This window comes from Pelophylax lessonae (genome assembly GCF_965119305.1).
Source record: "Pelophylax lessonae genome assembly, chromosome: 1".
In the NCBI taxonomy this organism is placed as follows: Eukaryota; Metazoa; Chordata; class Amphibia; order Anura; family Ranidae; genus Pelophylax; species Pelophylax lessonae.
Window position 1 is genome coordinate 162,501,909 of NC_138768.1, and position 25,229 is coordinate 162,527,137.

Sequence of the window (25,229 nt, forward strand, 5' to 3'; positions counted from 1 at the left end):
CTGAAGGACCAGGTCTGAGCAGAAGCACTGTTAGAGAGAACCAAAAGGCTGAAGTCGTTTATGTTCATATTGCTGGTGGAAACCCCTGCATGGGAAACTGATCTGCTCTATGAACTTTTTTTTCTTTTGTATTAAAAAAATGTGGGCCAGCAAGCCCTTAAGCTTAAGCTTAAGCACTTCTGGAGTGGACTGAACTCACTGAAAAGCTCCATCATTGAGCGAACAACCCCTAAATTATCAATATTTGCTATTTATATTTCATGAACATAATGCTTAGCTGTATTTTCTCCCCTGCATTTTTTGCTCCATGAATCCTTAAAGTGGTTGTAAAGGCACACGTTTTTTTACCTTTATGCATTCTATGTGTGCAGCGCCCCCCCCCCCAACCCCCGCTAATAGCCCCCTCTCGATCCAGCAATGTCCACGAGAGCTATGCCTCGCTGGGGACTCGCACTCCTGATCAATCACAGCCAGTAAGCCAATCAGGAGAAAGAGGGGACGGGGCCGAACCACGGCTCTGTGTGTGAATGGACACATAGAGCAGCCGCTCGGCTCGGGTAACCCCATAGAAAGCTGCTTTCTGTGGGGGCACCTTACAGGAGGGAGGAGCCAGGAGCACCGCTGTGGGACCAGAGAAGAGGAGGACGTGAGCCACTCTCTGCAAAATTGCTGCATAGAGCAGGTAAGTATAACATGTGTAGCACCCTCCTAGATAGGTGCTAGGAAGGAAAGTAGTTTGATCTGCCTGCTTAACAGGGGAGTAGCAGGTAAAATATAGCCTGCTCCATCTGCTTAACAGGGGAGCCTCATCAATAGTTATGCCTGTTGCATGTGTCCATGTGTGATTCATCTGGGCTGAGGGAGTCTCCCCACTGTATCCAATAGGGGAACCTGGTGGACAGTGGAGGAAACCCAGCCAGTGACACACAGGCTTTTGTAACTATCCCAGTGGGTTGGCACAAACAGTGGTGCATCCTGGGATTTGTTATAAAAGCCAAGGGCACATGTGACAGGGTGTCTTTGGGCGAGAAGCCAGGTCCCAGGAGGAGAGTGACGTTTGTCTGTGTGGAAGGTGGTCACAGGCGGTCGGCCTAGTAAGCCAGAAGTGTGGTGCTGAACCAGGAGGTCCAGTGGATGCTAACAAGCAGAGGTGAAGGCAGAGCAACCTTGGGAAAAACAGTGTAAGTGAGTATCGGGAAGCTTGCCAGGGGTCTGCCCAAGAAGGGGACCACTCCAGTGGAGAGTTAGTGGACAGCAAGTGAGAAAGGGGGTGCCAAGTTAGGACCCTGAAGAGAAACTACATCAGGATGATATTCTTTATCTTCACTTCAGTGGCAAGGTGAAGCAGCAGCCCTACCACACACTACAGTCAGTTGTCCTCAAGATTTGTGCATAGTTCATAGTTGGAGTATTCCACTCATTCCTTCTCCCATCCCAGTTCTAAGTAGAACACAAAAACCAAATACCCTGGACTGTTCATTGTCTCAGCCAAGCGTCTAAAGTGATATGTTTCTACAGACTGTTGCTACCAGTAACCCAGGGGAATCCATAAAGTGCAATTCTCTGCAGTCACCTAGGGGGCAGTGCTAAACGTTTATTATTTTATTGAAAAAAAAAATGAATGCTTTACAATCACTTTAATTTATCTCTCATAGTAAAGATCATTGTGAAAACATGTCATTATCTCTCTGGCTGTTAACCTGTCATGGGAGAACTATGCAGTCTGTCATGATGAATTGATTTTAAAAATTGCTATTAGACTGGTTCTCATGCTAATCCTCTTGATGCAATACGCACAGGCACTGACTTTAGGTTCCATAATGTGGATTTTACTGGCCCTAAAATTCAAGTTTAAGGATTAGCAGGCTTGCTTGGAGTTAAGTCTTTATTCAAGGAGTTAAGCAAAAATCAGAACAACCAAAAAAACAAATTGCTGCTTCAGACTCAGAGGGTGTTCTGCTAACCTTTAATTTTGTTGTCCAGGGCAAAATATGTTTTTATTATTGGCAAATGGACCCACATACCCAATAGGTAAAAAGTAAAAATAAGTTATTAATGTAACATCTTTAAAGTGTAAAGGCAGAAGTTTTTTTTTCTCATCTTATTGCATTCTATGCATTTAGATAAAATAGCTTCTGTGTGCAGCAGTCCCCTAATACTTACCTGTGCCCCATTTTGATCCAGCGATGTTGCATGAGAGCCTCGGGTGTCCGGAACTCTCCCTCCTCATGGGCTGAGACAATGGCCCCCACTGCTGTCAATTAAAGTCAGTGAGCCATTGAGGAGAGAGAGGGAGGTGGGGCAGAGCCACGGCTCTGTGTCTGAATGGACACACAGAGCAGTGGATGGGTCAGGGTGCCCCCATAGCAAGCTGCTTGCTGTGGGGGCACTCGGCAGGAGGAAGGGGCCAAGACTTTAATACCACTTTAACCAGTTCTCCTTAGGTGGATGTAATTTGACATCCTGGGCTTTCAGTGGAGATTTCCGAATGATGGGTGCAGCTGCAGGCATCTTTCAGATATCTTCTTTTTCAGCCGGCAATTCCCTGTCATGTAAAAACAATCATAGCAGCTGTTTGTGCGATGGGCAAGCCGGAGAATGAACGGTGGCCATTTACCATAGAGCTGACCAAGGACCAGATGGTCCCCGGTCATCTCTATGACCTTCATTATGACATCACGTCCGGCCTCGGCAGATGTAAACACTGCCATTTCTTCGGCTGGGAAGCCGAAAGCTTTTTTTTTTTTTTGATCTCAGGCTTTGCAGCCTACAGAAGAGATGTGGGGACATATAGACCCCAGATCTCGCTATAAAGAGGACCTGTCATGCCCTATTCCTATTACAAGAGATGTTTACGTTCTTTGTAATAGGAATAAAAGTGATCAAAAAACTAATTTAAGGAGAAAGTGTCAAAATAAAAAAATAAAAGTAAAATAAACAATAGAAACATTTTTTAAAGCGCCTCCGTCCCTGCACGTCCCAAGCAGAAGCAAACGCATACGTACGCCGCGCCCACATATTTAAACTGTATTCAAACCACACATGTGAGGTATCGCCATGAACGTTAGAGTGAGAGCACTAATTCTAGCACAAGACCTTCTCTGTAGCTCTAAACTGGTAGCCTGTAAAACATTTTAAAATGTTGCCTATGGAGATTTTTTAAGTACCGAGGTTTGGCGCCATTCCACAAGTGTGCGCAATTTTAAAGCATGACTTGTTAGGTATCTATTTACTCGGGGTAACATCATCCTTCACATTATACAAAAAAATGAGGCTAACTTTGGTGTTTTTTAATTCATGAAACCGTTTTTTTTTTCCAAAACAAAGCGTTTGAAAAATTGCTGCGCAAATACCATGTAAAAAAAAAAAAGTTGCAACAACCGCCATTTTATTCCTTAGGGCAGGGGTGTCAAACTCAAGGGCCCGCTTATATCTGTAAGATTAGACGTCCAGAGCATCCCACGCCCCCTTACACTCTTACATGAGATGTCAAGAGTCACCCACCCTTCCTTATATCACAAAGCACCCCTTTACCTTGTGCTACTGCCAGGAAGAAGATGTGGGTGGATCTGGGAAGAAGAAAGTGCGAGGTCTGGAGGATGACCAGAGGAGGGCTGGAGTCAGCTTCCAGAGTCTGCTGAATGCTGAGACCAGGGTAGGCAGAGACAAGGTGGTATTGTGGCTGCACAGAGAGGTGCGAGATCTGTAGGAGGAGTTCTGCCCTCCTCTCTGCTGCAGACTTCTGAGAAGGGGGGTTGGGCAAAGACGAGCCTTTCTGCAGCAGCACAGAGAAGCACAGGATCTGGCAAAGGAGTTCTGTCCCCTCTGCTATCGACTACTGAGACAAGGTGGGGGCAGAGACAAGGGGGGTGCCGCAGCTGCAAGAGAGGAGCAAGGGCCACATGAAATGGCCTGGGGGGGCTGCCGCGGGCCTTGTGTTTGACACCTGTGCCTTAGGGTCTCTGCTAAAAAAAACATACAGTATATAATGTTTGGGGGTTCTGAGTAAATTTCTAGCAGAAACATTATGGTTTTTACATGTAGGAGAGGCGTGTCAGAATAGGCCCGGTATGGAAGTTGTTAAAGAGCATGTAGGTAGGTGCAGCATGGTGCGGCGGCAGAAAACACAGGTGCAATTTCAAGAATGTATTATAACAAAGTTCAGCAAAAAGAAACAGGCCCAACTGGAAAGCAACCTGAGCGGGAGCACTCACAAGTTGCAACAGTAAATCAGCAGTTGAGTGGTGGACCACAGGTACCAACAATGTCTAGAGGAGTGGAATGAGGCCTGGCCAGTCTGCACCCACATTGGGAGGCTACCAGGAAGGATGCCGTGTTCCTGCACTTTCCCTACTCCTCTGGGACCTTTCCCTGACACTATGTACTGTCCCTGACAGACAGTGACCTGTCCCTACTCTAGCCACTGGCAAAATGCACATCAAACCTGGAAATCAGGATCTTAAATAGACACTGCCTGACCCAAGATGTTCGCCAAAGTCATATGCGGTTCCAGAATCCAGTTGGATATACCTGCCTCCCTGTGACCGAAAAAACCATAGAGGAGCTAGGTTCCTCTCGACTTCCTCCTCTGTCTGCATTGCCCCTGTGGATGATCGTGGAGTAAATAGACTGCACTTGCCTACAAGCAAATACAGGATTATTTAAAAAGGAGAGTTCTAAAAAGAAGAGCTCTTTGACTGTGATTTTTAACAAGAGAACCAGGGTGTTGAGGAGATAGCATGATGGGAGTTAAAGTAGAACAGGACAAAGGAGCATGGGGGAGCTCATGTCCATAATGGGAATGGTATTGACACAGCCCCAAATTAACCATAATAGCTCAAATTTAATATGGTCCAGAAATATTGAGACAGAATAAAGGTCAATAAGGCACCTGGACCAGATGGCATACACCCACAGTATCTAAAATAATTAAGCTCTGTCATTTAAAAGCCATTGTTTCTAATTTTTAGGGACTCTCTAATGACTGGAATAATATTACTGGATTGGCGTAAGGCCAATGTGGTGCCTATATTTAAAAAGGGATCAAAGTCTTTAGCGAGTAACTATAGATCTGTTAGTATAACTTCTATAGTTGGGAGGATACTAGAGAGTTTAATAAAAGACCAAATAGATAAGAGCAGTGGTCAATGAGATTCATACTCTGATTGGTCTAAGGTTATCAGTGGTGTACCCCAAGGTTCAGTGTTGGGACCCTTACTTTTTAATACATTCATAAATGATATAGGGTCTGTACAATTTCAGTCTTTGCAGATGACACCAAGCTATGCAGTGGAATAACTTCCTTACAGGATGTCTGCAACTTACAAGCTGACTTCAATGCACTGTTTCATTGGGCAACTATGTGGCAAATTAGGTTTAATGTTGATAAATGTAAAGTGCTGCACTTGGGGGCTAAGAATATGCATCCATCATACATACTAGGGGGAGTAGAACTGGGGGAATCAATGGTGAAGAAGGATCTGGGTGTACTGGTAGATCATGAGCTTAATAATATAGTAGCATTTAACGCCAAGCTTCGGTTTCCAAAGCGAGCAAAGTCCTTTCTTGTATTACCAGAGGCATGGTATCCAGAGAGAGAGATATAATTTTGCCCCTGTACAAATCATTAGTAAGACCACATTTGGAATATGCAGTTCAGTTTTGGGCACCAGTTCATGAAAAGGATATTGGGGAACTGGAGAAAGTGCAGAGAAGAAGAACCAAACGGATCACAGGCATGTGGGAGCTCAGCTATGGAGAAAGATTAGAGGAACTTAATTTACTGTATTCTTTCTTGAGAAGAGAAGGTTAAGGGGGGATATGATCAACATGTATAAATACATAGGTGGTCCATATAGTGAACTTGGTGTTGAGTTATTCACTTTAAGGTCATCACGGAGGACAAGGGGGCACTCTTTACATCTGGAGGAAAAGAGATTTCATCTCCAAATACAGAAAGGCTTCTTCACAGTAAGAGCTGTAAAAATGTGGAATATACTCCCTCAAGAGTTGGTTCTGGCTAGCTCAGTAGATTGTTTAGCCACTTGCCGACCACCCGCCGCAGATATATTACAGCAGGCTGGCTTGGCTGCGCGAACCGCCGTACTGGGCAGCGGGGATGTAAAATTTCAGTTTGGTGTGGAGCAGTGATTTTAGTATTGCTTAACCTATTCCTGATTGTGCTATAGCCAGATGACAGCTATGGCATGGTGTCACATTGGGGTAAAGAGCCAATCACAGCAGCCCCCTCTTTACCAGGTAACTAGCTTTGTCTAATCACAGCTGATCACAGTGTAAACAGGATTTGCCGGTTATCAGCAGTCCTCTCCTTGCACACTCTCAGAGAGCCGGTAAGCGACAATCCACACAGGGGAAATCTACACTGATACTCAGGGCACTGATCATCAGTGTCCTGACTATCAGTGCAGCCCTAAAAGTGCCTTCAGTGCCAATTAGTTTCCATCAGTGCTGCCAATCAGTGCCCATTAGTGCTGCCTGTCAGTGCCGCTTATCAGTGCTGCCTATCAGTGCCCATCATTGCCACCTACCAGTGCTGCCTATCAGTGTCACATATCAGTGCAGCCTAATCAGTGCTCATCAGTGCAGCCTATGAGTGCCCATCAGTGCAGCCTCATCAGTGCACATCATCATAACATTTTTTTATGGCAAAAAAATATATAAAATCCAGTGGTAATTAAATACCACCAAAAAAACGATATATCTGTCTCAAAAAATGATAAAAATGTTGTTTGGGTACAGTGTTGCATGACCGCGCAATTGTCATTCAAAGTGCTACAGCGCTGAAAATTGGAATGGGCAGGAAGAGAGTGAAGTGCAAGTGGTAAAGTGATATAATAAATGCTAATTTGTTATAAATAACGTGCCTGGGGGATGCCCTGACCATGCCTGTGAAATGGCGCACCTATGCAATGTACTGTATACAACCTTCCACAGTAACACAAACAAAAAAAAGTTTTGACGGGAGTTGGACTTTAACCTCCCTGGCGGAAATCCCGAGTGTGGCTTAGGATTAATTTTCAGTACCAAAAGCGTTATCCCCGAGCCACACTCGGGAATACCCTTTAGTGAATACTTACCTTGTCCCTGCGATCCCCCGATGTCCTCCCGCTCTGCCCTCCGACCGATGCCAACATTCGTCTTCTGGGTTCCCTTCCCTGCGAGCGCCGCGACGCAGGGGGGCGGAATCCGGCGGAAATTTTAAAAAATAAATAAACAAAAACACACACATACACATTGTAATACATTGCAATCTGTCATGATTACATTACTGCATGAAACCATTTCACCTCAGTTTTGTCCCTAGTGATTTGTCTAGTGCCCTGCCTGCACTTTTATGGTTCTTTCTGCCTGGAAACTTGAGAACGACCATGGCATCCAAAAAGTGTTCCTTTAGGTCAAAAGCGGTTTTAGACCAGCTAGATAACAGCGCTAGTGAATTGGAATTACTTGAAGAATTGAGCGATAGGGATTCATGGGGAAATTCGCCATCGGACACTGAAGGTAACGACAGAGACGATTATGCGACTGAGCTCAGTTATGTGCGAACTTGGTGCTCTATTGACTGCGGTACGGATCAGGCAGCCCCCCCAAGATTCCCATTTACTGGAGCATCTGGTATGAAAGTAGACGTTGAACACGTCAACCCCTTGGCATACTTATGATTATTTCTGACCGGTGAGGTTATTGAAAAAATAGTTACTGAGACAAACCGGTACAAAGAGCAACAATTAGCTACTCTGCATCGGAAGTTTTCAAAAAGCAGAAAGTGGGAACCAGTGACTAAAGAGGACAATTGGAAATTTCTGGGCCTAATAATACTTCAGAGAGTGGTGGGGGACCCCTGCAGAAGTGGTATTGGACAACTAATACCTTACTTGCCACTCCATTCTTTGGCACGGTCATGTCAGAGTACAGATTTTCCCTGATCATGAAATATTTACACTTCGAAAACAACAAAGAATTTGATGAAACTACTCATTCTGCACCAAAGCTAAAGAAAATTTGGGAAGTATCTCAAATGATTCCAAAGAATTTCCTATGGAGCTATGTGCCAGAAAGAGTTATCAGCATAGATGAGAGTCTAATGGCCTACAAGGAAAGGCTCAGCTGGGTACAATACATTGCATCAAAGAGAGCAGGAATTGGCGTAAAATCCTACATGTTATGCGAATCGTCTACTGGCTACATTTGGAATTTGGTCATATGCAATGGAAAAGGAACAAAATTCAATCCAAAATACAGCAACTATGGAATGGCAACATCTTCCATTCTTTCACTCATTGAGCCATTGCTAAATCAGGGCTATTGCGTAACAACCGACAACTTTATTACGTCTCCTGAACTTTATGAGTTTCTTCTGCAAAACAAAACTGATGCCTATGGAATCATTAGGGCTAACCGGCGCAACATGCCGCCAACGTTTGGCAATAAGAAGCTGAAGACTGGAAATATGGTTGCCTGGCAGAAAGGCAAAATGATGGCACTGCGATGGCGTGACAAGAAAGATGTGTGCCTAATGAGTACAGTTCATAATACCTCCACTGATATGGTACACACGAAAGGTGGGAAAGAAATTGTGAAGCCACAAGTAGTGATGGACTACAACAACACCATGGGAGGTGTCGACAGAGCTGACCAAGCAATGACATTCTACCCAGCAATGAGGAAACAGCAAAAAAGTATTGTTTATAGCACAAAATAAAAACCGCTGAGGTGACCAAATGCCACCAAAAGAAAGCTCCATTTGTGGATATATTATATTTGGGTACAGCGTTGCAAGAAAGCGCAATTGTCAGTTAAAGTAATGCAGTGCCATATCGCAAAAATTGGCCTAGTTATGAAGGGGGGGGGGGTAAACCTTCCACAGGTGAAGTGATTAATATATATATATATATATATTAAAAAAAGCTTTAGAACCACTTTAAAAATTAAAACTAATTTTGCCACCACATCTGGATCGGAAAGCTGCAATATATTACATGTTTGCTTTTGGGTGTAATACCGCTTTAACCTTAAAGCTTAAGACGTTTCATGATCTTTCCAATCATGTGGTCACTGTGATTGCTTGTCAAAATCTATGCGATTGGGAGCACATCCTACCAGCTTCTGATTGTTGCTCAGTGACCTGGAGCTGCCATTGACAGCATGCTCACAGTGCTGGGGGGGCACATGATTGACCGAGTTTCCAACAAAAAACAGCAACACATATTGTGACAAATGAGGGTCAGACCACTAACACCTTCACCAACTTGTGACAAATGAATGGCCAAATGCACACCTCATTGTCACTGATACACAACAAAGACACTATCAGCCTCACTCTGTACAAAGGTTTTCCAGCTTGCAGGACCACAATCGAAGTGCCAACAGATTGAGAGCGATTGTCACTGGGTTTAGTTAACTAAGCAATTGAAGTGGTTCTAAAGGCAGAAGGTTTTTGGATTCTATCAAGTATAGTAAAAAAAACTTTTGTCACCCCCCCCAGCCCCCCTTATACTTACCTGAGCCCTATCTTGATCCAGCAATGTGCATGCGAACTCTCCCGGGTTTCTGTCTCATCATTGGCTCCTGGTGCTGACACTCACAGCAAGTTAGCCTTGGGGAGAGAGCAGGGAGCTGCATGTGTGAACGGCCACAGGAGGGCTCTAGAGTGAGTATGCTCGAGTGCCCCCATAGCAAGTGGCTTGCTATTGGGGGCACTCGGCAGGGGGGGAGGAGCCAGAACTGCTGGCGGGGGACCCAAAAGATAAGAGGATCGGGACTGCTCTGTGCAAAACCGTTGCACATAGCAGGTAAGTATAACATGTATAAAAGTCCAACCTTTAGAAGCACTTTAACACTTTACTGCCACCAACTACTTTTTTTTTTATTAAATTGTAAACGTTCATAAAATTAGCAATGACAATTATGGCTCTAAATAAATGTCTGTACACACACTGTCACCACAGACAGGTATATCCAGAGGTTTACCATGTAGAAGCGCTGTTCAGGCCTCTTGCACATGATACTCCTGATTGAGCATCTACTTTTTCAGACCTTTTTTTTTATATGTGTTTTCTTGTATTTACGCACATTTTACGCACATTTTTGTGCAAATGCATGCAAACTTTTTCTCGTGTTTTTGTTCTGCAAAATATGTAGGTGGCATTTGCACACATTTGTGCGCATAAGGCGTACATTACTGACCAAAAAGCAGATTTTTCTATTTTTTTTATTTACTGAAGAATGCATGGCGCTCGTTTACGCGCCTGTGTGCGTAGGCACATTACAATTAATGGGCTGTATTTTAGCTCAGTAAAAAAAAGTGTGCAATAGGCTTCAAGAGACATGGATTCTTTAGATTCTGAGTTAGGGCATTAGAGACAATTTAATACTTTTCAAAATATTGTTTAATAATGAAGGTAAAAGGGTGCAAATAAAATATTAATAGAAAAAACGTATAACAAAGGTAACAAAGAGACAACAATGTAATAGCAAAACAAGATGTTTGAAGAATAAAAAAAATACTTCTCAAGTCCTGGTTCCAATCAATCAAGCAAGATGGTACAGTGTCTCTCATAAGACTGGACAGGTTTTTCTTGTATTGATGTTAGACGAGAGTTGTCAACTGCAGGGCTGCTCCTCTTTTCTTGAGGCTGAGGGGGGGGGGGGGGGGGTGTGTCAAGGTCTTACCTTGCCCTCCTGTTGGCAGCCATCCTGGACATGTGCAGACTGCTGCCTCTTATAGACTCTGATTGCATCATCACTTGCCTGCTGCCTGTATGTCGCACAGTGATGATGTTGCACACCTGACTACTGTATATCTATCACCTGGTGGGTTGCAGTCCTTGCCCTTGTGTTTGTGCTCCAAGGTGCATCTCTGCTAGCAGTCTTCTGTTCTCCATGTTCCTCTGTGTATGACCTGGCTTGGCTGATGACTCTCCTGGCTGTCAACCCGGCATCAGGAGCAGTGGCGGCTGGTGCTAAAAATGTTTAGGGGGGGGCAAAAATAAAAATGTAATAGGTATTGCTTCGCGCCAAAAAACGCAGTAAAAAAATTGCGCGACTTTGAAGCTGTGCCCCCTTCAATGCAATGAACACTGTGCTGTGCCCCCTTCAATGCAATAAACACTGTGCTGTGCCCCCTTCAATGCAATGAACACTGTGCTGTGCCCCCTTCAATGCAATGAACACTGTGCTGTGCCCCCTTCAATGCAATGAACACTGTGCTGTGCCCCCTTCAATGCAATAAACACTGTGCTGTGCCCCCTTCAATGCAATAAACACTGTGCTGTGCCCCCACAATGCAGAGTTCAGCGTGCATGCCCCTTTCAATTCAGAGCGCCACAGCATTGTCCCCAATCACTGCAGAGCGCCACAGCATTGTCCCCAATGATTGCAGAGTGCCCACAGCATTGTCCCCCAATGATTGCAGAGTGCCACAGCATTGTACCCCAATGATTGCAGAGTGCCACAGAATTGTACCCCAATGATTGCAGAGTGCCCACAGCATTGTACCCCAATAAATGCAGAGTGCCCACAGCATTGTACCCCAATAAATGCAGAGCGCCACAGCATTGTACCCCAATAAATACAGAGCGCCTCAGCATTGTACCCCAATAAATGCAGAGCGCCACAGAATTGGACCCCAATGATTGCAGAGTGCCACAGCATTGTACCCCAATGATTGCAGAGTGCCACAGCATTGTACCCCAATGATTGCAGAGTGCCACAGAATTGTACCCCAATGATTGCAGAGCGCCACAGCATTGTACCCCAATGATTGCAGAGCGCCACAGCATTGTACCCCAATGATTGCAGAGTGCCCACAGCATTGTACCCCAATAAATGCAGAGTGCCCACAGCATTGTACCCCAATGATTGCAGAGTGCCCACAGCATTGTACCCCAATAAATGCAGAGTGCCCACAGCATTGTACCCCAATAAATGCAGAGCGCCACAGCATTGTACCCCAATAAATACAGAGCACCTCAGCATTGTACACCAATAAATGCAGAGCATCACAGAATTGTACCCCCATGATTGCAGAGTGCCACAGCATTGTACCCCAATGATTGCAGAGTGCCACAGAATTGTACCCCAATGATTGCAGAGTGCCACAGCATTGTACCCCAATGATTGCAGAGCGCCACAGCATTGTACCCCAATAAATGCAGAGTGCCCACACTATTGTACCCCAATGATTGCAGAGTGCCACAGCATTGTATCCCAATAAATGCAGAGCGCCACAGCATTGTACCCCAATAAATGCAGAGTGCCCACAGCATTGTACCCCAATAAATGCAGAGTGCCCACAGCATTGTCCCCCAATAAATGCAGAGCGCCTCAGCATTGTACCCCAATAAATACAGAGCGCCTCAGCATTGTACACCAATAAATGCAGAGCGCCACAGAATTGTACCCCAATGATTGCAGAGTGCCACAGCATTGTACCCCAATGATTGCAGAGTGCCACAGAATTGTACCCCAATGATTGCAGAGTGCCACAGCATTGTACCCCAATAAATGCAGAGTGCCCACAGCATTGTCCCCCAATCAATGCAGAGTGCCCACAGCATTGTACCCCAATAAATGCAGAGTGCCACAGCAATGTACCCCAATAAATGCAGAGTGCCACAGCAATGTACCCCAATAAATGCAGAGTGCCCACAGCATTGTCCCCCAATCAATGCAGAGTGCAGCGTGCGTGCTCCCTTCAATTTAATGCACTTACCTGGCGGCGGCGGCGGCGGGTTCTTCCCTCCTCGATCCAGTCCGTCCTCTCTGCGGCGGCGGCGGAGGGAAGGAGAGCGGCTTCTCCCTCGTCCTCCGAGCGGCGGTGACGGTGAGTGACTGACTCACGCACCGGCACCGCCCCCATTGTGACGTCAGGGATCGGATGTCCTGGATGATGATTGGTCCAGGCTGGAGACTGGACCAATCACAGCCAGGATATCCGAAAGTGGGGGTGTCCAATCGCAAGGACTTGCGATCGGGTTACGCCCCCAGAAGGCCGCCGATCGGCGCCTCTTCTGGGACGTAACCCCACCCCCCCCCCTAGCCACCACTTCCATTACAAAGGCCGGCGAACCCAATTTTTTCTTTTTTAAAACTTTATTTGTTCGCTGTCATTTTTTTTTTTTCTTTTTTTTTTTTCTTTTTTTTTAGGGGTAGGGGGGCGGCGCCCTGGCGCCCGCTATGCACGGACCGCCACTGATCAGGAGATGACTCAGCATTGGTAGACAACCCGGCATCGGCACACTACCTGCTTCTGGACTCGACCCTGGCTTGGATGACTACCCGCTTCTGGACTTGACCCTGGCTTATTCCTGCTCCCACTTCCTCACTTTTGCTGTGCATTTATTGTTGTTTGCTCCAATAAACTAATTTATTTTTACCTGCTTCCCAGTGTGGTCTGGTTTCCTAGCACCCTGACAGGGTGTTGACAGAAATTATCTGACCAATGAAGCAGCTCAGGAGTGACCATGAGATTTCACTGTGTTTATGATAATGCCACAGATCCAGTTTTCCATAGGTATTAATATCTTTGAATACCTACATGTTACAGTCTGCTAACTTGCATGTTATTGTCCAGGATACAATTACCTTATGAATGGATATAAATGTGATAGGTTTCAGATGATTACTTTACCTAGGAGGGGTAATGTGTCCTGTTGGCTCCCCATACCCTCTAATATAGGGGTGTTTGAACTTAGAAAGCTGCTCATCAACAGTTATAAGTAAATATGTCCTTATTTTGACAGTACAGTTATTATTTCAGAAGTTATGAAATACCCTAAAGTTATTGATTTTACCAGCCTAATGCTTATGCTTTGTTTATACAATCCAGAGAATGAGTTTTATTCCAAAATTGAAACTTGTCTTGCTGCAGGTGAAATTATTTCTGCCCTCACTGATACGGGTCTCCTCAACACAACCTATGTGCTGTATACGTCTGACCACGGGGAACTTGCTATGGAACACAGACAGTTTTATAAGATGAGTATGTATGAAGGCAGCACACACATCCCACTTCTGATAATGGGTCCCAATATAAAACCTGGAATAACCATATCAAATATAGTCTCCCTGGTGGATCTTTACCCCACTATGCTTGGTAGGTACTTCTAAAGCCTATGTAAAAGCCGATATTATTTAAGGCAAATAATCCTTCATGGTATAGCTTTGAGTATTTTGTTTCTAGAATTAAGAAACTTTTTGTTGCTAAAATATACTACGGTGTAATTGGCAGACACAAGCCAAACTAACCTTTTTTAGTTTTAGGGATAGAGTAAGGAATGGTTAAAAGTCCTGTGGTGTTTTTTTTTTTGATCTTTCTCTTTCAATCCTTCTGAGATTGTCCCTCTTTTCCTTCCTACAAGTGGTAGGGGTGCTCTCTAATACAGTGTGGTCTCACCAAGCATCAAAATCACACCCTTTTAGGGAGAAGGTTCTCAGTCTGCTTCTCTGAGTTCTCACCCGATCGTGATCAGCTATGGCAGGAATCTGTTCATCCAGTAACAGCTCAGTCTCTGATTAGCACTCTTCTACTGGGCAACACAGCATCAGATAGCCCCAACAACATTTCTGGCCACACACTACAGTTCCCCCTTCACTGCAACCTTTGGTGCTCTCTCTCAGTTGCACAGTGCAGGAAAATTGTTGCAGCAACACATGGTTCCTCCCTGCATTCTCCAGGCTTGAGTGCCTCCCTTTTTCAGCAGCCCAGTGCACTGTTCTCTTGCTCTGTTGCAGCAGCCAATCACCAATTTCTGGGGTTGAATTAGGACCAGCTAGTATGGCTGCCTACTGCACTGGAGACACTCCATAGATGAGAATTGAAAAGTGGTCTCCTTTAAAATGGCTGCTGCACTTCTGCATGAATATTCAGTTATACCCTGTCCACAGGATAATGCAGAAGGATAATAGAGCAGCAACAAAGAAAAATGTTCCACAGCAGTTATCCCCTACAGTTACACCTATATTTATGAAGGAATGCATCATATAATGGCAAAACAGTATATTGTAGCACCTGCACAATATCTCTCTACAATTCCTCTATCTAGACCAGTATTTCTCAACTGGGGTGCCACGACCAAGGTCATCAGGGGTTCTGCATCATTCTGGTTGAGAAGCTTTCCCATTCACAGCTCTGCAAATTACTGTGGGCTTCCACTCTGCCGACGTACAGTCCGGAGCACCGCCACTCTCAGCCATGTATACTATACAGGGTTGGGACCGCCAGAGCTCCAAACTGTATGTCAGCCCCTGCACATCTGAAACCCCTCTGGGGAGAATGAACCCTGCTCTTCAGGGTCTCACATTATTTATCCCTATTCCAGCTCCCTACTGGACACTTCCTCTCCAAGGATTGGCTTAAACCTGATAAATGTTAAGATTGGTTGATTTGAATCCCCCACCCTAAACTGTGAAAGCTTCTTCCAGAGGCAGAGAGAAGCAATCAAACTCCCAGCCTGTGAGATCCTGAACAGGCCAGACCAAACAATCTGCCCAGCCAGCCACCTACGCTAGGAGGGTGCTAAACCTGAAGAGTTAGGTTTCTGGAGTGCTGCCTATTATTTATTTAGAGGGTATTATTCCTGGGTTTTTCCTTGATCAAATCCAATCTATAGTTTCAGAATACTTTCTTATGTAATTAACAATTTATGCACTGATGTTGGGATTTGGGTATTCATTAGCTTTTTTTTTTCATTTTACAAATGTTGACTTTTTTGTCACAAAGCTACTATTGCATAACTTTTGGTAACACAACCCCCTATTAGCATTTAAAGGTACAGGTGTGGGATGCAGGCAAGAAAAACCTTATGGGGTTCTAAACCCTCACCACTCTATCCAAAACTTAAAAAAAAGGTTTTGGCTTTAGACACAATATAAGCCAGAAGGAGAAGGTAAATCTTTGACTTCATGTTGTTAAAAATTTGAGCTGATATGTTTAAGGTAAGCTCAAGAGAACAAGAAAGAAACTTGTAGGCGACTCCCATCCCCTTACACATTTTATTTAGATACATACTTTATTTTAGAATGATATCACCCGTGTTATTTTCAGTATTTAAAATAATAAAATGTTTTTGTCTAATTCATTAGTGTTTATGCAAAAAGTATTTCTATTTAACTGAGAAAAATAAGAATTTAGAGCAAATCCAAAGGTGAACTTGGCCGGATTCTCTTAATGATTCTCTATGCTGCAGTTAAGTAAAACTAGAGTAAAGCTTTTTTCAGTTTTAGATAGAGTGGTGAGAAATGAGATTGCCTGTCCGATTTCTATTGCTGTTTGCTTCCCACTTAGCCCTGGTTCACACCAGTGCGACTTGTCATGCGATTTGACAGTTCAAAATCGCATGACAAGTTTCACCCTATGTGCGGCAGTGGAACCATTTAAATCATTTTGACTCAAGTCACAGCGACCTTGAATATTTTTCTGCACTTCTTTTCTGCGATTTCATTGTGACTTGAATTGACTTCTGCCAAATGAAGTCACAAGCCGCAATGAAATTTCACATCCAAATCGCACTGATCTGCGGCTTTGAAATCACACTAAAATAGCAAGATTTCAAAGCCACACTGGTGTGGACCAGGGCTTAGGGAGACTCATCCTCTCAATTTTTCACTGAGAGTAAAAAGTGAAAGAAAAATTACAAATTTTGAGTTGTCACCAGAACAGGACTAGAGGAAACATCTTCCATTGGAGACACTAGTGCAGGTGACCCTGATGACAACCAAGGATTTCCTTTAATTTAGACGGGTTATAATCCTCCCTTAGTACATTCACATTGCTGAATAGTTGTGGCCAGGGGTGGACACCAGTAAGAATCAGTAGATTCTTGCCTAGTGGTTATAACTGCTACCTGTATAGATAGCCTGCCAGATTTGAACCCTGCTGTTCACACATGACCACTTACCTTGGCGGTTACATGCGAATAGAGCCTCTGAATGACCCTGGGTGCAACCAGTGTGCATCCATGGTCAGCGTCTCTGCTGAGTTTTGTCTGCATACACACCACATACACTAACCAGCCAGTTTGTATGCAGCTATAGCACAGAATGTTGCTGCATCCAAGGGTGGCGTTTACCCATCTCTGAACGCAGCAAAAAATCCGCAGCCCATTGACCGTTTGAACATAGCCTTCCTCTGTCCAAAATTAATAAAACATATTTTGGCTTTAGTACTACTTGAATAGCCAAAAGAAAATATTTTGCAGCATGCTGGGAATCATTGAAGATGAATTATTTATTTTCATTATTCCCATGTGCTGCTTAATTATCCCAGTCTACAATCATATCTGTTGAATCATTTTAAAAAATGGTATTAAAAGACGCTATTATAATTTCTAAGTGTACACATCTCTGGAATTCAGCTCTTGGCATTAACTGCTTGCCGACAGGCCGCCGCATATATACTGCGGCAAAGTGGCGCTATTCCACGAAACAACGTACCCGTACATCATTTTGTTAAATAGCCACTAGATGGCGTCATCGCACCACCGGAGGCACGATCACGCCATGATTGGCTAGTGGGGATGTCAATCAATGGGTCCGACGTACTCGATGTCCGCCGGCCACCCACGATCATCCCCGGGGGAGGCAGAACAGTGAGCAGCTTATGTAAACAAGGCTGATTGGTGTTCTGCAAGGGGACAAAATGGAAATCTTGTGTTCCTGTTAAGCAGGAACCAGGCTCTCTGTCTTTCCCCAATCAGTGTAGCCCCCCCCCAGTTAGTAAGCACCCCCTAGGGATACACATAACCCTTTGATCACCCCTGATCACCCCTGATGTTAATCGCTTCCCTGCCAGTGTCATTAGTGCATTTGTTTTAGCACTTATCTCTGTATTAGTGTCACTGGCCCCCAACAAGTGTTAAAAAAGTCAGTTAGATGTCCAAGTTGTCCACCGCAATGTCGCAGTCCCGCTAAAAATTGCTGATCACCGCCATTACTAGTAAAAAAATAAATAAATAAAAATTCAATAAAAGTTTTGCTTTGTTTGTAGAGGCTATAACGTTTGCGCAAACCAGTCAATATACACTTATTGGGATTTTTTACCAAAAATATGTAGCGGAATACATATTGGCCTAAATTGATGAAAAAGTTTGATTTTTTAAAAAAAAATTTATTAAACAGTAAAAAATACTGTTTTTTTTTTTGTTTCAAAATTGTCGCTCTTTTTTTTTTTTGTTTAAAGCGCAAAAAAATAAAAAATGCAGAGGTGATCACATACCACCAAAAGAAAGCTCTATTTGTGGGAAAATACAGTGGGTATAGTGTCACACAACTGCGCAATTGTCAGTTAAAGTAACGCAGTGCCGTATCGCAAAAAAATGGACTGGTCATTAAGGGGGTAAAACCTTCCAGGTTCAGAAGTGTAGGGTTTTTCTGTATTCCTTGGATTGTAGGGTTAATTTGGCTTCCCTCCAGATAGGTGGTTTTACAACGCACAGTTGATTTAAATATGATGGATCCTGTTTGATTTCTAAGTATATTATAATATGTCCATGGAGAGTACAGAATTACAAATGCACTTAATTATGCAATCCAAATGAAACAGCCACTGTTGGATTATTTTGTATTTTTTTATTTTGGTGGAGTGATTTTTTTGTTCTGTCTTATTTTAGAAATTGCAGGTTTGCCTGTTCCTCGAAACATAAGTGGTTACTCCCTGGTGCCATTATTATCTCCAGCGTCACAGAATGAGATTCTGCCCGATTTGCATCCTAACTGGGCACTGAGTCAGTTTCATGGATCTGATGTAAATGCCTCAACCTACATGCTTCGAGATAATTACTGGAAGTACATAGCCTACTCGGATGGTGATTCAGTCTCTCCCCAGCTGTTTGGTACGTTGCTTGGACTGCATGCTTAATCTGTGCCATTAAGCTTGACTAATCAAAGTTATTATAGTTCGTTCAGAAAATTAGATCTGGACAAGTTCATGAAGTATATCTGCTAACATTATTACAGACTGCAGTATTTATTGATTTACGTTAGGTTCACGTCTATGCGTTTTTGCGGGCTGTGCCTGCGTTTCCCCAAAAAAAAAAAAGGTGCATGCATCTTTTCCACAATGCAGCCGCAAGGAAATCGCATGGTCTTTTTGACCATACGGTTTTCCTTTCAGTTCCTGCACATGCACTGCGATTTTTCATGCACAGGGGTGTCATTCAGAATAAATGGCAGCCTTGTGCATCTTTGCAAAGCAGTGTATTTTCACTGTGGATGGTTGTGGGTGTGGGAATCGCTGAAATTCCCACGCTCGCAGCCGCGCGCAGAAGTGTGAACTGAGCCTTAATGTGCAATTCAGTGAAAATTGAGAATTAACGTAACACTAAACTGATTAAAAAAAAAATTCTATTCAATTATGCGTTCTTACCACTAACAAGTACATGGGCTTGTTCACACTACAATTTCAGTGCTCCTGGATGCAATTTTCTATATGTATTTACATGCATTTTCATGGCGTGTTTTTTCAGTGCGCTCCAGTAAGTTGTTTTCCTCTTTTTAATGTTAACACTTGAAAATCTTTATTTACATTAGGAAAATATGCAAATGTGGGTGAAAACAACAACAGCATGCTGTATGTTTTTGGAAAGTGCCAGAACAGAATGCACTGGTGTGAACTAGGGCCATTGGAAAACATGGCATTCACTGTACATAGGCTATGGATACGTTTTAGAAATGCAATGGGAAGCATCTGGTGTAAACTATCCCTCTCAGCATCCTCCAAATCTCTAAATTCCTTTTTTTGCTGCAGTAGTCTGACTTCCTGTTAGAGGGTGACTACATTTATTTTCCATGTTCCCACTGAATATAGAAATGTAGCCATCCTCTCTTAACCACCTCCGAGATGGACTGGGGACTATGGGCTATGGGATGTGTAGCCTGCATAGGAAAGTGCACATGACCTCAACTAACATGCACTGCTCATTTCAAACATACAAAAGTGAAGGAGAAAGGGAGAAGTTCAGGAGGAGAACATTACAAGGAGGCAGAAAAAGTCAAAACATATTTAATGAAAAATAGATTACAGGGCCATTGGGTAGTGTGTGTGTATGTATTATGTATTATTTTTGGAGAATAAAGTCGGCCATAGATGGGACAATTTTCTTTCCTGCAACCACACATTGATTATTGCTATAGCCGCTGGCAATAATTGCATGAAAAATGTGACAGACTGGTTGTACCCAAGTTAATGAATTGATCAACTTGGGTGCAATCAGCCTGCCCATACATGGTTCGAATCTCGGCCGGTCCCTGCTGAACCTGCTGAGATTCCAACTGTATATGGCTGGCTTAGGCCCCTTCCATTGGAAAAATGGATGACAACGGATGATTATTCTTTTACATCCATTTTCATCCGCTTCCGTCAACATCTATTTTTTTGAACAGATGAAAGCACTATTTTTCATCCGGTAAAAAAACTGATGACAACGGATGAAAAACGAATGACAATGGATGAAAAACCGATGCCACATGTTTGAGACATTTTGGGAGCCTAGCTGTGTACGGGACCCCGAATGTAGCAGAATGTATTTTGGGGTGTCATTCCACATATACCCATGGAATGTGTGAGCAATATATCATTTAAGGACAAATTTGTGTAAAAAAAAAAAAAACTTTCCATGGACTCAACATGCCTCTCAACAAATAGCTTGGGGTGTCTACTTTCCAAAAAGGGGTCATTTGGGATGTGTTTTTAACTGTCCTGGCATTTAATGCCCAATATTAGAAGCTTATGCCACACATCACACACTCTTCTAACCATATGAAGACCAAGCCTTTTCTGACACTTTTTGTTCTCATGACAACTTTTTTTTTTTTTTTTCCTAGAAAATTACTTTGAATCCACAAACATTATATATATTTTTTAAAGCAGAGGCCCTACAGAATAAAATAGTGGGTGTTGCAATTGTTTTGTCACACAGTATTTACGCAGAGATTTTTCAAACGCAATTTTTTGAGAAAAAATTAAAGTGTGTATTACTCATTTATCTTATTTACTAAATTGTTGCTTGATGTGATCCATTGTACCCTTTGTAGAACTTGTGAAAAATCACATTTCACTGCATTTGAAAAAAACTGAACAGTAAAGTTAGCCCATTTTTTTGTATATTGTGAAAGATGATGTCACGCCGAGTAAATAGATACCCAACATGTTATGGTTTAAAATTGCGCACACCGCGGAATGGCGACAAACTACGGTCAATAAAAATCTCCATAGGCGACGCTTTAAAATTTTTTAACGGTTACCAGTTTAGAGCTAGAGTTAGAGTGTAGCTCTTTTTTAAATGATTGCTCACGCTCTGGCGATCGCGGCGATACCTCACATGTGGGGTTTGAACAGCGATTTCATTTGCGGTGCGACTTCCATATACGTTTTCTTTCGTGTGCGAGCTAACGGTGATGGGGGGGGCTAAATTTTTATTTTTTTCCTATTTATTTATTTTTTTTTCTATTTTAAAAACCACTCCACTTCACTTCCATGTATTCAAAACGCCGAAAACGGAATTTTTTAATATTGTCACTTTTTGAATCTGCCACCTTTAGCAGCAGAGTAATCCGGACGTGACGTCATGGACGCTGCCTCCGGTTTACGTCATCGGAGATCCGATTGAAGCTGATTTCGGCTTTAATTGGGACTCCATCCAGCCGGCGGACGTGCCGGCTGGGTGCTCGGGTCTCGCGGTGGGACGGGAGACCCGGGCAAAGCTGCGGAAGGCAGAGGGAGGGGGGGGGCGTCTCCTCCCGCTCACCAGGGTAACGATCGAGCCGCTCCCGAGCCGCATCGGTCATTACCGCAGGAAAGCCGACCGCCGGCTCTAAAAAACGGTACTGGGATGATGCCTCTAGCATCACCCCGGTACAACCACGCAAAGTCAGCCGACGTAGGTCTACATGGCTAGACGTAAAGTAGTTAAGGTCCCTTTCCCATTTAAGTTGTGAGTTGGTTTTCTCATCTGTTTACTTTGAAGGGCATTGTAGAACAGACCTATTTTAAAAACCACTCCACTTCACTTCCATGTATTCAAAACGCCGAAAACGGCATTTTTGAATATTGTCACTTTTTGAATCTGCCGCCTTTAGCAGCAGAGTAATCCGGACGTGACGTCATGGACGCCGCCTCCGGTTTACGTCATCGGAGATCCGATTGAAGCTGATTTCGGCTTTAATTGGGACTCCATCCAGCCGGCGGACGTGCCGGCTGGGTGCTCGGGTCTCGCGGTGGAACGGGAGACCCGGGCAAAGCCGCGGAAGGCAGAGGGAGGGGGGGGGGGCGTCTCCTCCCGCTCACCAGGGTAACGATTGAGCGGCTCCCGAGCCGCATCGGTCATTACCGCCGGAAAGCCGACCGCCGGCTCTAAAAAACGGTACTGGGATGATGCCTCTAGCATCACCCTGGTACAACCACGCAAAGTCAGCCGACGTAGGTCTACATGGCTAGACGTAAAGTAGTTAAGGTCCCTTTCCCATTTAAGTTGTGAGTTGGTTTTCTCATCTGTTTACTTTGAAGGGCATTGTAGAACAGACCTATATCTCCTGTGGGAGGGGGGGGGGGGGTGTTTCTGAGAAACAAAAGGTATAAAGCGGTTCAGAGATTTCTATGTACATTGTGTCCGATTTGGACAAAATACTGGAGACCCTTATATAAGACAGGTATTCCTTGAGGAAAACCAGGGTATTTGGAACATAGCTCTGTATATGAGATCAATTTAGTTCCCTTTCTTATGTCGGAGACAAACCGCAGGCCAGGCATCAACCAGTGATCCACCCTCAAGTTCGGGGAGAGAAATGAGGGGGCGGTTAGTGGGATGTAAATACAGCATTGTTTACTGCCCTGATCCTTATTAGACGCAAAGTGTCATTTCTTCAGTGTTGTCACATGAAAAGATATAATAAAATATTTACATAAATGTGAGGGATGTACTCACTTTTGTGAGATACTGTATGAGGTTGGTTTGAGGTCGGGATGCTTGTTCCGGTGGTGTTTTAGGTTCTGTCGGAGGCGGAGCTGTCATCCGCCCGGCTCAGCGGGGATCGCGGATCGATCCCCGCTGAGCAACACGGATCCGCCTGCGGAGGCGGACCGTGTGAAAGAAGCCTTAGTTAAAAAAAATAAAAATAATTTAGTACCACTTCAAAAGTGGAATTCATTTATTTATGTTAATTTTTTTTTCTATTAGATATTCCCAAGTAAGTTCACACAATAAAAATGATCCAGAAAAATGCATTTTTTGTTCTTTTAAGAATATGATAAAGGCAAATTAGATCTATCTTTCTAATGATAGTAGCTTCAATTTACTGCTTTCCCCTTCAGTTAGTAATTAACTGTGAATGATAGCACTTACCATTCGTCATTGTATTCGCCAAGCTTTGTTCTGAGCAACAAACAAAATGTTTCCTAATTGAGCACTTAGTAATTAAGAAGTGTATTAAATTAATATATAGGTTCAGAACATGTTTTTCTTTAACAACCATTATGTTGTTTTATCCATTCTATTGAAAGCCTGGTACCATACAAAAGGTGCTTGGCATTTCTAATCTTACATATTTAATAATAAACATTAATGTCAGAAGAACTGCATGGTGCATTTAAAAATAAAAGCAAGGAAAATAGGGGGATATAAAAAAATTAAAAAAATAGAAGCATTGTGTCATTAAGTGTTACTAAGCCCAGAACAGGAGATTATATTGCAGTTTATCAGTACCTAGATGTGGTGTAAGTCAATACAGGAAAAGCTGCACCACTGACACATTCTGTTTTTTCTTCAATTAACTTTATTACAAAGTAAGCAATGCATTACCTGTAATGTCACCCCCCCCCCCCATACCCTGTTCCTCCTTCACCATACTCTCCATGGCCAGGGCACCCGCAACTGGTGTTGAAGCCATAAGTCTGCCTTGAGCAGTAGTGCTTGAGAAGTGTTTGCTACTACTGTACCTAGACTTGGTGGCTGGAGTTATTTTCATTTTTCACTTGTCACTTCTTGTGAGCTGAAAGGACAGCAAAACCATTTCATCTTTCCTTTGGAAAAGACTATTACAATCAATCCACAATGAAATAGAGAGGAACAAATTAAGCAGGTATGACAACCATAGCTGTCCTCAAAGATACAGTGGAGAGGTGACTGTAGCCATGTGGGCACAGTAGGCATATTTTCTACAAGACTATCTGTGAACTACTGGTCGAATCGTGTATGCAAATAAGAAAAGGAGGTTATAGGCGCAGAGGCTTGGTCATAATACCTAATATGCAAGAAGTGTAGTTATAAGGTATAAGTCCATAATAAGTCTAAAAATGTCCAAGGCACTAGGGCAGGCTTCTTTGTGGAGTTTAGCAGACTCTGGATAAACACAGACAAAAACATAAGCAGAGAAGTGCTTGAGGCTTAAGAAAGGGAGCACGCATGCCCCTATGTGGTAGAGTGCATGCTCTGAAACGCATTACATTCTGGTCCTGAGCCCTGCCTGCGTCATCCCGCTCCTGGTCGCCGTGCTTCGCCCGCTTCAGGAAGGACTTCGGCCGGCTTTGTCCTCCACACGGGGACTCCTGTCACATTCCACCTGGCGGTACCAGCAGCCCCCGCAGCCAGCTCCAACTGACGCTCCGGTCCTACACTTATTGATGTGCCTGTTTTTTACCTATCTATTGTAAGTAGCACTGCACTTAGAGGCACTTCTGTTTTTGTCTGAATCGTGTATGCACATCTAACTATTCTTTAAACTATATTGCAGACTTTCACTCAGCCATGTTTAGGCAAATTCTTTGAGGATTACTAAAAACTTGATCTGTTAACCTCCCTAGCGGTATTCCCAAGTGTGGCTTCGGGGTTAAATTTCAGTGCCAAAAGCGGTAACCCTGAGCCACACTCGGGGTACCGCTAGGAAGATCGCTAGATCCTGAAAGAGAGGGTACTCACCTTGTCCCCAGGATCCAGCGATTTATCCCGGCAGTGTGGGAGCCTGGATCTTCCTCCCGATGCTCTGTATGCCCCGGCTTCCGTCTCCTGCGACGTGACGCTCGCAGGGGGGGGTGGAACCGGTGGCAGATTCAAACAGTAAAACACACCAAACACAATGATACATTACAAAATAAAATAAATTCACATTAGTTTGCCCCCCAATGCCCTTTCCTGCAGTTTTACTGTACTTTTTATGTATATATATATATATATTCGTATATATCTATATAAATAAAAGCCCTGTGTCCCTGCGTCCGT

The 25,229-nt window shown here is 43.7% G+C and overlaps 1 protein-coding gene across 1 annotated transcript in view; it reads left to right on the forward strand.

The window, feature by feature from the left end:
- Positions 1-25,229, forward strand: part of ARSK (arylsulfatase family member K) — a 96,106-nt gene that overhangs the window by 46,350 nt on the left and 24,527 nt on the right. The window contains exons 6-7 of the mRNA XM_082243461.1: positions 13,892-14,116; positions 18,630-18,851. Coding sequence (XP_082099587.1) covers positions 13,892-14,116; positions 18,630-18,851 — 447 coding nt within the window. The remainder of the gene's footprint in view (positions 1-13,891; positions 14,117-18,629; positions 18,852-25,229) is intronic.